The sequence below is a fragment of the Agelaius tricolor genome, unplaced genomic scaffold (genome assembly GCF_023055355.1).
Source record: "Agelaius tricolor isolate 1412-34295 unplaced genomic scaffold, bAgeTri1.0.p SCAF_24, whole genome shotgun sequence".
Lineage (NCBI taxonomy): Eukaryota > Metazoa > Chordata > Aves > Passeriformes > Icteridae > Agelaius > Agelaius tricolor.
Genome location: NW_027269284.1, coordinates 6,007,264 through 6,020,931, shown reverse-complemented (window position 1 = coordinate 6,020,931; position 13,668 = coordinate 6,007,264). Strand labels below are relative to the sequence as shown.

The following is a 13,668-nucleotide window of genomic DNA, read 5'->3' as shown; positions in this document are numbered from 1 at the left end:
TACAAGATCTAGATATTTTCAATTAAAATAAGTCACTGGGTTATAGCAAGCAAAACCAGCTCTTTTCAGATCACAAACAGGCATAGGGACTACACTCCAGTTGCCAAAATCTGATGGTAGAGGCCAGATGATCAGCCAGCTGACTGCTGAGTACATTTTTCTTTTAATTCAGAACCAGAAATAGAGAAAAATGAAGGTTTCTTTTCTGAAACATTTACTTATTAAGAAGCCAGAATACCTCATTCTCCAGGAGCTAAAGATCACCTCTACCTCAGTTTCCTTGCTCAGGTGCACATGGTGACCAAGTCTTGGCTACAAGTCTAGAGGAAGTTTCTGCTTCATACATCACATACTTCTACATACCCTGATTTGCTCTGGAGACTTTACTGATATGGAAACTGAATTTATGGAGTATTCCTATCCTGGGGAAGAAAGAGGTACCAGAACTAGACTGCATCTGTTCTTTTTTTGCGACAAAGAGAGGCACAGAAAATTACTCCCCCCGTTTGTGAGGGACCTACTAAATGCCTGAAGATGAGCATACAAACACTGAAACTCCTGTATGATTAACAAATCTCACAAAACACAGAAAACACTAAAAAAAAAAAATACTACCTTCTTTTCAGTGGTGCTTGAAGTCTTTGATACTAACGCTGTTTCAACAAGACCCTGCTCAAGTAAGGAGTCATATTTTATGCTTCTTTTTCTGCTTCTCCTCTCCTTGTTTGCTGGCTTCTGTTCGTTTTCCTCCGACTGAGACACATCTGCACCATTGTCTCCACAAATGGAGGACTCAAAAAGGGGCTTCCCATTCATGTAGGTTTTAGTGATTTTCAGCTTTATTTCTGGAGAGCCATTCTTGATAGGAGTAGTGTTGGGGGGTGTTCCAACTCCCTTGATTTCCTGAGGTTCAAAGCGCAGCTTGGCATCCTGGGCCCCGGACTCGCCATTAAACACCCGAGAGGTCAGATCTTTCAATTTATCAGCTGGAATAAATGGAAGAGTCTCATGGCCATTATATTTTTGCATGACACCTTCCTGTAGAGTGGCAGAAAGTTGTGCTTTGCCCAAGTAGACAGAACATTCACGATTCACTTCACAATTCTGAGGTTTCCCATTGGTATTTCCAAGGATTTCTGGTACCTGCTTCATTTTGATGCAGTTAATTTTTTGAGCTAACAGTTGAGAACTTCTTTTGATGCTAAAGTCCATTCAGCCCAGATGTTTCCAGTCTTACACTGCTACATTAAGACAAAAAGACAAAAATATTTTTAACAAGAAATGTCAAAAGCTAATAAGTATTCAGATAGACATCAGCACTAATATAAAACTCAACATACTTCATTAGAGTTTTACTAACAAAAGCTTTGTTTACAGTCTTCAGAGGCAAAATGCCTCAGTATCTGTTAATATGCATTACAAAAGAATTCCAAGAAAAACAGATGTATGAATCATCAATTTTATTAAATCGAAAGTGGAAAGCAAAATCACAGCTTTCATTTTAACCATTTGTTAATCATCTACAGCACGAGTGTTGCTTACAATAGCTACACAAAGGTACTGCACTATATCAAACAAGTAAGAGGTTAGACCTAAGATAATATCATTATTAACAACATAAACCAGATGAGTTTATCTCCAAGAGGTTGTGCCAGCATAGAAACCACCCAGGCTGTGTTCCTGTAGAACCTACACTATGGACAGCAGCATCACAAGCTTCCCTTCCTCACTCTCCAAACTTCAGCCATCCATCAAAACACACCCCCTGCAGAAACACCACAGCTCAGTCTCCAGACATTTCTCAAGGCATTCTGGCTGTAAGAATGAATAAAGAGTGAGCATTTTGGGCCAGGAACACCAGCCCACTGGGAAACAGCTAATCCTTCAGGCCAGTGACCATACTGGACACAATTTAAATGATCAAAGCAACTCGTGGAATTTTAGATTTTTCATGGCAACAATATCATCTACTATCATCCACTTTTCATACAGAAATTTGCAAACATGCAACAAGCTAAAACTGCACTATTTTCTGCCTTAAACAGGTTCTCCAAGGGTTCTAAAAGCTAACCCTGCCTGTTTCAACATTACACCACTGTAGCAAACAAATCAGTCTGGCAGAATGACTCCTTTGTGCTCCTAAAGATGATGGTTTCAATTTTTAAAATTCACATGCATAGATTCTTCATATTACTGAGTCCAGTATATACACAATATAGAAAAATACACCATCATAAATATTATGAAAGCTCAGCACAATAATCATCATATCCATGCTCAAGGTAACCAATTTCATATATGATTAAGTCCAAGGACTGTCACACCGAATCAAAATTTCATCAAATCTTGTCTCAGGTGCTTACAAAAAAGTGCAGCAAAACCCATGATGAATAACTATTGAATTGTCAGTTGCTATGGGAGAAATCACTTCTGAATCTCACCTTGTTTATTAATGCACACAGCTATAATGCTTACAACTGGCATATTCCTCCAACTTGCATTTTTGATAGCTCTACATCAGGAGTAGCATTGTAAACATGTTCATAACTGAGCACTGCTGCAGCCTGCCAAAGCTTCTTAAGGATGTCAAGCTTGAATTCAAAGCAGCTGACGAACATGAAACCTTTTCATTTACAAAGATGCAGAAAAAAAAATTAAAAATCATAACTCCGTCTCTCCTTAGCAAGTAGTCCCATCTCCCTAACATGCTGCTCTAAAATATCTACAAGATAAAAGGGTGTCTTTCCACACAAGCTATATAGACTCATTTGAGAGATGAAAACCCTTCTCCCTCCAGGCACAAACAGCAGCCTAAAAATCTGGCATTAAACAAGGCAAGGGCAGTGTACCTGAACTCCAAGTGAATCTGCAAGAGAAAAAAATTCTAATTTTTCTTTAGCCAGATGAAATCAGAATTACCAATAAAATCTCTGATAAAATGAGTAGAAAAGCAGCCAACTATATTAATTCTTCTTAAGAGGAATCAGAGATAAAAGGAAACTCAAAACTCAATCAGAAGAGAATAAATTACTAAACCTAAAGGGAACTCATGTCCTTTCACAGTATATTCTCTGAAAACATGGACATGAGACAAACTCTCAACCCAATTAATAACATGACAGTGTTTCAAGCTGTGAATCAGCAGATTTAACTGAAATCACATTTCTCTTAAGAAACAACTAGTGACAAATTCTATCAATCTCTGGGCAAAGGCAAACCTGCTGGGAAGCACATCACACAGTTACAGGGAGCAAAATTCCTTAGAAAAACCGCCAAAACCAAGAACAAAACAAGCAGACCAGCGGTCTGTTGTTAAATCCGTACTTCCTCCGCAGGGATCCCTAACGGAGCAAAGCCGAGAGGCGATTTGGGCATCCAAGTTCCGAATTCCCTGCGGCCGCTGCGCCCTCCAGTGGGCGCCGGGCTCGGCGCGGCTCTTCCCGGCCCAGGAGCACATTTAGGATGGATCCATAAACTGCTGACCAGGCCATGGATGGATTTCTGCATCGGGCCAGCTGTACCTTCTAATCCACACCGTGCTGCTGAATTATAAATCTTACTCTCATCACATACGTCTTGAAGCTACAAAGCCATCAAGCTTGAGGCACGCCTCCAAAAAAGCAGTAAATAATCCAGTGAGACTGTGTTAGTGGTGCACTCCATCTCTGGACACTGATGAATTAGAATGGGTATCTTAAGAATATCAAAACATAAAAATTGCCATAGTCACAGAATAACTTAGGCTGGAAGGGATTTCCTTGGATCATCTATTCCGACCTCTTGCTTAAGCCAGATCAAACTTCTCAAGGCCTGGTCTGAACAATGACCCACTGATAATCAACTTAAAAACTATGGCTTAAAAAAATCAAATTATTGTCTTTCTAGCTAATAAATCTAACAGTATGCACTCCATATTACAAAAACAAAGCAAACCGACCAACAAAAAAACCAAACCAAACAAAAACAACAACAACAAAAAACAGAATAAGAAACCAAAACAAAAAGACCAATAAATGAAAGAGCCTGAACTTTAAGCAGTTACCTTGATTTGCTCAATCCATCTGAAGATACACAGATTTCAAGAACTTCAGTGAGTGAAGGTTCAATTAATGACTCTCACTAATACAGGTCACTGAAAACAGCTGAAAGCACTGAAAAAGGCTCCTCAGATCACTGGAGCCAAGAGACAACAAATCCAGGTGTAATACTGGTAAAAGGAGGAAGTTAATGTACCCACAACAATCAAAAATGGGAAAATGAAGACAAAGGCAGTAATTTGAAACTGTAAGATATCAGAATCAGGAGATACAGATTATAAAACATGGGAAATAGACCATGTTTGTACAAAGATTTAATGGAACCAAATGAGTAGAGGCTTAAAGTAAGAGGCAGAATAATGGGCTAAGATAACAGATGTGAGTACCTAACAGAAAATATAATCCCATGGGGAGATGAGACATGTAGACAGCAATTTGCAGGTTAGTCACCATCTCTAGGACAACCAGTGGGATGGAATCAGTGATACACATCTCACTCCTTGCAAAAAATAAGCTACATTTTTGGGTAAAAGAAAGAAAATCTACACACGGGAATAACAAAGGGTTTCAGGAAAGAAGATCAAAATTGAAGCCAGTTATATTTTGCATCACCTTTACTATACAAAACTTCATGGTTTATTCACTATAAGAAAAAGAAGGACCAGGCCCTTTGCGAGAGGAGGGGACAGAGCAGGAAAGAAGGAGCAAGGAGAAAATAACCCCCAACCAAGCAGTGCTGCTGTGAGTCTGGAATTAATGCAAGGAGATCTAGAAGACAAGACATGAAGGAATTAAATAAGATAGATCACGGACAAGATCTGGTTGATTCAAGTTGTAAGAATAAGGTCCTGAAGCAGCTGAGCATACAATTAGATTTGGAGGTAAAATCAAGTGCACTCATGCTGGACCACAGTATCACACAGGAGCAAAAGCAATCCCTTATCTTTTTCTAGATGACTCTGTATCTATTGAAAAGGAAAGTGGGGGGAGGGCAGGGAAAGGAAGGGGACAAAAGCATCACACACTAGCAGCAGCTAATGAGCTTAAGCCAGTATCGTCCCATACTGAATGTCTGGTGACCCAACAAGTACCATTTTCACTAACAAAGGGGAAAAAAAACATTATAACCAGGAGTCTGCTGAATAAACATGATATTTTGGCTTGTGAACAAATAGCTTTCAGTATGGAAGATTTCTTATCAGATCAAGGTCTCTAGAATTTTTAATCATACAATGACAACTGGACAATCCTTGCAGTGGCTTTGTAAACATTTTCATACTTAAAAACCAGGTTCTATATAAGGCAAACTATCTTGCAGACATTTTAAATCATGCATTAATTACTTGAAAGTTCATCATCTGACAGGAGTCATGAGTCAAATGCAGTTAGCGTGCATGTCAGATTCCTCCTTCACTGGCCAAGCCACTATCATTTATGTGATATTTATTAGCCATTTCTTCCACATCTGCTGTAATTTCAGAGATGCTTTTCTGGTGTGTCAGAAAGAATGGAGTACTCCATTCCTTTCAATTCTGCCAAAGGGAGGGACCTGAGTAAGTAACAACCAACAAGCATCTCTATTAAATATAACTTTTATTTCGTCTAAGGGTTTTCTTACTCTGGTGAATTACTTGGGGCTGGCACAGGAAGGTGGGGGAAAGAAGGGGAGGATGACAAATTTCAATACAAATTCACAGTAAGAGAACTTTTTCACAAAAGCTATTTTTATTACCTACAAATCAGGCTTTCAGCTGGCACTAAAAAGCTAATAGAAGGCTAATGCTTTTTTGTGTTAATATTGCTTTCTGGTAAGTGTTCTCAATTGTCTCATCAATTTTAAGACAAAAGTTTATTCCTATTTTCAGATCAGAATGAGAGAAAATACTTAACAAGATTAAGAAGGTTACAACACTTTTTTTTGCTAATACATTTGAAATCTTGAGTATGCTTACTCATATTATCTTGTATAAAACCCCTAAAATATCAAATAGGGTATTAATAATATCAAATAGATGAGTATTTACTATTGCGTAGTACACTGTAATTGTTCTTCACTGCATTAAAACAATGAAAATTGTACTTCACTGCATTAAAACAATGAAAAATTACTACAGGATCTAAACATAATTTTATTTTAGAAGAAAACACAACTAAAAATTGCATTGCAAGATTGGCCAAAAGTTGTCACAAATCAGTTCTAGCCAGAAAATTCAAAACCAGCATCTCTCATGAAGAAAACCTTTACTGTAGTAGCTGAGATAGAATTGAAAATAAACATACCAAACCTTTCTAAAATTTATGAATCTTAGGAAAATTTTTTAAAAAGCATCCCTCCAAAGGAGACGATTTTTAATGTAAAAGCACCTGAAGTAAAGACTTCATTAATCTTGCAGAAGATATAACAAGATAAAGCACATTTTGAAAATTCTGTGAAGAAAGTTAGTGTACTTACAGTTGCACTTACTACCCAATATTACTTGCCACCAGATATTTTTCTTGAGAAAAAAAAAGTATCCATCTTTTAAAATTTGTTTTGGATTTGCTTTTTTTTCCCTGATGGATAAAATTTCTGAACTTCAATATCACAGCCTATTTTCATGAACCAAAACAAGTATTTACTGCCTTCTTACCAAGACAATACCAACTTGTACATTTAACAACTGTAGAATGGAAAGCAAATCTTCCCTTCAAATGCCACTTGCTACTGCAGAAAGCAAGCTTACAAAATGGATGGACTTGCTTTCTTGTTCTTCCTTGGGAAAAGCTTTTGCAACCAACCCTTTCATGTGGACAAGGCTGGAAGAGTCTGTAAGAGGATTCCTCTCCATTAGTTCCTTTTCTTAAAATCACAGAAATATTTTTTCCACTCCTGTAGAAATTTAATGTTGCCAGTTCCACTCATGCTGCTGGAGATGGGTGAAGCAATGAGATACATTTGAGTAAAATCAAATTCTTCTAAGGTGTTGTAATTCTGTCTGAAGAGAGACTACACATACCACTGTGGTGGGACCACAGATCACACAGAAAATAATGGCTTCTCCTCTGCACATAAGCAGGGAGGAACACCGGTGCCTAAAATGGTAGGAACTAGTGACTATACCACCAGTATTTAATAAATACAAAAAGGCAGCCCCCAAACCTGAGACTGTCCAAAGGGAATGGCCCCTCTCTAGCAAAACAGGACTCAACAATTCAGTACTTGCTCAGTTTAGGTCTTTGCTCACCAATGAAATGATGTCTCTCCCTGTCTTTCAGCTCAGAGTTGTGCACCTGGCATCTGCATAGCTTGGGAACAAAGAACCAAACACAATCACACACAGTCTCAAATAGCACAGCACTTCAGTGCAGAGCTCATTATTTATACTGCTTTTTCACCTGGTCTAACACTACTTTAATTTCCCATACTTTTTTTAATCCCACTGTCTTTTTTTGTCAGCATCCCACCCCTACTCCTTGCACCACGCTTTCCGGATCTGGATCCTCTGGCTTACATAATATTCACTGCAGCAGATGAACACACTATAATCTGTTTCCTCTTCACTGTGGCCACTGATTCTGCTCTTATTCCCCTATGTAGTTGTGATAGCATAGCAATTCCCTGAAGCTTCACCAAGAGAATCATGAAAATTTCTGATTGTTCGAATTCTGAGGGAATTCAAGGAAGGGAAGATCAAAACTGGGATGACACCAAAAAATGTTATAGGAAATGAATCAAACTGCAGTGTTAACAAGATGCTATCTGCTACATCTCTACAGAAATCAGTGCTCCTCAGATCTGACCAGACAGCAGCTAACTAATCCAGAGGCTACAGTCATTTTGCCTAGACCCTGACAAGTCTGCTATCTTTGTCTACCACAGCATTAAAACTGTTCATCCAAGTGGGTGCATTTAAATGCCAGAAGCACACTTGGTGCCTTGGAATCATTCTAGGAAGTGGCAGTGACACTGGAGACATGTCAGACTTTGCCAACACTATGAAGGCCCAGCTGTATGTACACAGAGAGGGCAAAATAATCCTGGAGCAGCATTTGGCCACATCTTCTGCTGTTTACAGAAGCAGCAACACATTGCACTCATAGTGTACCTCTCTGTTGTAGACAGGTAATGTGTACAAAGAGCTGATTTCCTTCACCCAGTACTTTCAGCTTCACATCTCATAGCATTAGGTAAAGATCTGGAGGGTAAAGGTCCCAGGTGATTAATCCTGACTCCACAGCACTATAGAATTTAACTTACAGATATGCACCATTCACTAAAACCTGCACATATCCACATCTGAATGGAACTGACTATAATGTGATCCTGGCCATACTGTGCTAATTCTGATCTCCTTCACACAGACCATAACCGTTTACATGCAACTACATTAATAATTCTATCAATGTATTTCCTTGAGGCAAAACACACACACAGAGGGAACTGGCAGATGTATGCCAGGAACACTCAAGCAAGGCCTGAGACTTCAGACATTAGACACTCTTCAAACAAACCCAAATACTTGCTATGAAGTGGCCTTTCTGGTTTGGACATTATTTGAAGTATTTCCCTGTGCTGGAGATTTACCATGCTCCTGCCAAAATGCATTACCATCATTCACAGAGCTCTTAATTCCTTTTTTATTTCTTTTACTACATCTATATCAAAAATCTCTCAGAAAGTGATTAGTGTAACTGTTAGAGGTAAAAGGTCTGGAATTAGAGTTTCTGTAGATATAGTCTACCTTATCCATTCCACTTGAAGACAGAAAGATAAAACACTTCCCTGTCTAACAAACCAATTCCTTCCTGTCCACTTTCCAAAACTTCTGTGTAGAGAGGTTTGCAGTGAGTATCTCCTGCAATTTTTTGCTGTCCTTTCAGCACAGTACTAGCTTTGTGCATTACTTCACTGTCTTATCAAATTTAGTTCTTTGGACAAATTGTGTTGTACGTACTTCTCATGGGAAAATCTAGTTCTGACTGTAGAAATAAGTAGTGTTAAGCAAATGTAGCTGCTCTCCTTATTTGCAGAGTTTCTGAAGGCTCAGCTATCACTACCATTTTGAGCCAGGCTTTCACCTGATGAATAGATATTGCACGTGTACTTTCAGCTACACATTTTATGACTGGAACTTGTTTTTTGCACTACTGCTGAATTTCAGTCACATTCCACATTTAATCCCAGCATTTGTTTCTAGTTTGTTCAGGAGTGCTACTAGAAACCAGCTTCTGAGTCTGCATTTTGCACTCACAGAAAAATCACGTTAATTTCATTCTGAAGCATTCGATTGAAAGTTGTTGGCAAGCACTCCATATAGGGAAATGATCCATATTCACATCTTTCACCCTACACTGTTCTACAAGGTTCATACTTTGGCTTAAATCCCTCTGCTTTATTATCAGACTAGAATCTAGGCATTCTTTACTACAGAGATAACTCCCCAGTTTAGATGTTTCATAGTGCCAGTGCAGTCAGGATCTTTGCTCCAATGGAATCCCACCAGGGCTGGCAAGTTCCATAATTAATTTATCTCATATGTGATCTTGGGAACCTCGGCTCCAGAGACTAACCCATGCCACAGCATGAACATTTACACTTCTGCTTATTAGAATGAATAAATATGTGGAATGGTTCCCAAGAAGGCTGCTTTAGTACATATTCTTTCTAATGCTTCTTTTATTCTTTAATCAGTAGCTTTTCAAAATATTTCAAATTCCATTTAAATCACATTTCTAACAAGATATTCCCTAACCTCAGCCTTTTCTCAAAGATATTTTTGTCACAGAACATCTCATCTTCTGCTCCTTTTGTATCTCTTGTTTACTATGGCAGAACTCAGAGAACAGAACTCACTCCTGTTATGTTCTTTGACTCTGGCAAAGAAAACATGGAATTCTGATTTAGCCCTCAAGGCCAAATATGCCTGAAGATGATTTATACACCCTCAACTGGTTGGAGCACGATGTGAATAACCCCAACATCGTGGGTTCAGTCCCTGTACAGGCCACTCACTTCAGCATTGGGCTCAATGGTCCTTGGGGGTCCCTGCCAACTCAGAACACTCTAGGATTCTGTATAAAACACATTTTTAACATCTATTTTAGCATGGATGTGAGATGCTAATATTTTAGTATTTTGTGTAAGGCACAAGCCAGAGAGATGTCACAAAGACAGTTAAATGGTGATCTCTGTCAGCCAACAGAACAAGACATCCTTGTGCTTCTCCAAAGAGACAGAAAACCAACAGTATCCTCCACAGACAGCAGAGGAAAAATGGCAAAGCTTCTATGAAAATCAAATTCAATAGCACATCATGCTGCAGTTTTCCAGTCATTTGCCACCTATGTATCCTTACCCCAAATAGCTCCAATTTGTGCTGGGGAGCTGAATACCAAAGTTCAAAAGAAGAACAAATTGCTATCTTGCACCAAGATGAAAATAGGGCAAACTAAAAGGATGGGAACAAAACTAGAAACAGAGCCATCACCTGTTGAGCAATCCTTGCAATTTAAAACATGCTTTAAGTCTCTTATATATTTTACTGGTTTCACAATAAGTCATATATGAGATCCTGCACCAGTGGTGCCCCAGGGCAAAGTCATTTTGCCCAACATATGAAAACTGTGAAGTACATTAGGTTAGTAGTTCACCCTTCCATACTCACTAAGTGCAATCTGATTGCTGTGAAACATTCAAATACCTTTTCAAACACCTACTTTCCACACAGCACATATGGTACCGTAAGAACAACTTCCATGCAATGGTATTATTCCTTAACATTAACAAGGATAGTACAAATCCTGCTTTTGGTTCAAGCATGATTCACAGGTATTTGTTCATTGCACACAACATGCAGTTTAAAAAATTCAGTTTATGTTATAATCTACTGTATGCTTTGGACAGAAGTTGTTTATTGAGTGTGCCACAGAGTCAATAGATTATCTGGTGCTAAAGTTTAGAGTTGTTTGTTAGGAAGGTTAATGCATAGTCCATCATGCACTACTTATCATCACAAGGTATTAATATATATTAGTATATATTCCTGTTCACCATGAACTTTTGAGTATTTTTGTAGCTTGCTATTCAACCAAAAGGGCACCAGAGAGGAATAGGGCCGACATTTTCCTTCTACAGATTTTAAAAACTTCTCTTCCTGCTGATGCTAGAAAATATAAATTAACTATTAGAGATGTTGACAAACTTGATAAAAGAATTAAAAATAACACCTGATGTATCATTTTAGCAATATATGTCAGTTACAGGAAAAAGGCAAATACATTTATACAGCTACCTCCAATGACTGCGGGTCATAGAGAAGCTAATTTGAAGGTGCAATGAAGGCAGAAAATTTAGGTACTTTCTCTCTTTTCCTTCAAAAACGTTTTCAGAATCAAAACCTTCCAAGTGACCATTAGCTGTATAAAATAGCTGACTGACCCATTCAAACGACTATGTGAATTTACAACCAGCAGGGTGACTCCTGGCACATCAACGAGGCTGTCCTTACCAGCCCCCTTTCTCCCAAGTTCTCTGCAATTATGCACCAAAGGAAATTTGGACTCAGATGTTAAGCTCTGATGAGAAATTATTTTCTCTCTTCACCACCTGAGCACTAATCCTGGTGCCATGCTCCATCTCCAGTTCTCATTTACCACCAAGATTCTAGTACATCCTTGGTGAAGACATTTCTCAAAGCTGCAGCCTAACTGGAAAGTGATGCTCCCTAGAAAAATGGGACTTACTGATCCACTCGAGATGGGGCTCTGAGCAACCTGCCCTCGTGAAAGGTGGCTCTGCCCATGGCAGGGGGGTGGAACTAGATGATCTTTAAGGTTCTTTCCCACCCAAACCATTCTCTGATTCTAAGATCTCCATTCTTCCTTCATCCCAAGGCTGGATTTGATAATTACACCAGATCTATCACATCTACTCAACCAGAAGGCCATTTCAATTTTCTTTGCAGGAAAGTAATAAAAGAGCTCAAACAGTATAGCCACAAACACAGGACTGAAACATGTAGTCATCATCTATGGCATTATTATTAGTCCCACCCAAGCAGTTCTCACTCATGCCTGATTACTGACTGTTAGGGAATCTGTTGTTTTCAGCAATATCACTTAATGGATGCTTCTCACTGTGCAGCACACTGCTCCTCATGAGAGGTTTCAGTTTTTTCCCCAGAAAAGGCCTGGCCCTTTACCTAGCTCTATACAGGAGATACGTGCAACTTTCATGCATTAAACCATCTTCTATGCTCAAAACCTAAGAAATGTCGTGTGGTTATATAAGCAGGAATGACCAGCAGTGACCAAATCACTGCAAGAATTCTGTTTGTATCTTCTACTCATCACACACCAGATCCTTGACACGGGAATCTGAGCAGAGCAGGTGAACATTTATGCACATGGAGCCCCAATGCAGTCAAAGGCTTTGATGGACCACAAGGAACACTCACATTTATCAGGCTGCAGAAACAAGACCTGCATGGGGAAATGTACTGACACTGGTGGAACAAAAAGCAGGCTCAGTGCAACAGTGAGAGGTGAAAGGGCCACAAACAACAGGACACTGAAAAACAATCTCCTCTTGCCATTCCTTTGCTACTTTATTAGTGCAGTGTTTTGGACACAAACTCACATATATGTGTACATTCACCACACAAATACTAGAAAGCCACCCATCAGCAGTCATTTTTTGCTTCCAGTCTAAACCCAAGCAGGGTTGGTTTTGCTGTAATATCCAGTCTATGGCATGCAGGCAGTAATTTACGTGCAATAATTTCACCTGCAAAACTACCACTGGCTTCAGAAAAGGCACGTAGCCCTACAGACAGAATTTTTTTTCTTCTTACCAGCCATTTGTTGGATTCATATTGAAGTAAAAAGAAATATATTTTATTTTTATTTTCCATCTTCTAAAGTACTTTAAATCTAGACGTTTAAAGTATAATGACATAGTTTATTCTGACATTTTTAAATAATATTTGATAAAGTAGTAGGTTTTACTGTACTTTTAATACCTGGATTTTTCCAGGCGTGTATGAGAGTGGATAGTCCTATAACCTTCACACTGTCTCCAGTAATATTTAGAGCATTTATATTCACATACTGAAAAAACCTGTCAGAATTTCTGATGGTTGCATACTAGAGAAAAATCCCTGTATGATTTAATATGTGGGATATAGTTACTGAAGCAACCAAAAATTGCATATACTTTAAGTACTGAGAGCTGAGTAGCCCTGCAAAACAGTGATTTAATTCCATTATTTCATCCAACAGTCAAATAATCCACAGTCAAATTCAGCACACTGTGAAACTGAGGAGTTTATTAACATTGATATGCTGCATTTCCCAAGCAAAATTCCCACAGCAAACAAGCAAATAATAGCTTCAGCAGTAAGTTTGCAGATGTTCTACTAACATATGAACATTTCAGTGAAGAACTAATTTATTCTTGCAGCTGAAGCCACACTTTCCATGTGTAAGGAATGTTAGTAACCTTACATATATAGATATATATGTCCGCTTAATTCACTAGCAAGGGCTCTTAGCAAAATCTATTACAAACTTCACTTCCACCCCAGTATTTACCTTCCTTGGATGTATGCAAAGGCTAAAAGCCAAACATATCTCCCTTTTTATTTTTTTTAAA

At 38.6% G+C, this 13,668-nt stretch overlaps 1 protein-coding gene across 9 annotated transcripts in view; it reads right to left on the bottom strand.

Annotated features, from left to right (window-relative positions):
• The window catches only part of NSD2 (nuclear receptor binding SET domain protein 2), a 100,139-nt gene that overhangs the window by 59,556 nt on the left and 26,915 nt on the right, over nt 1-13,668 (bottom strand). For 8 of the 9 annotated variants that reach the window (XM_071447259.1, XM_071447260.1, XM_071447258.1 and 5 more), the window contains one exon: nt 616-1,241. In XM_071447259.1, coding sequence (XP_071303360.1) covers nt 616-1,212 — 597 coding nt within the window. In that variant the 5' untranslated portion in view covers nt 1,213-1,241. Of the gene's footprint in view, nt 1-615; nt 1,242-4,042; nt 4,063-13,668 lie in introns of those variants that run through there. The other variant, XM_071447262.1, reaches the window with a different exon arrangement.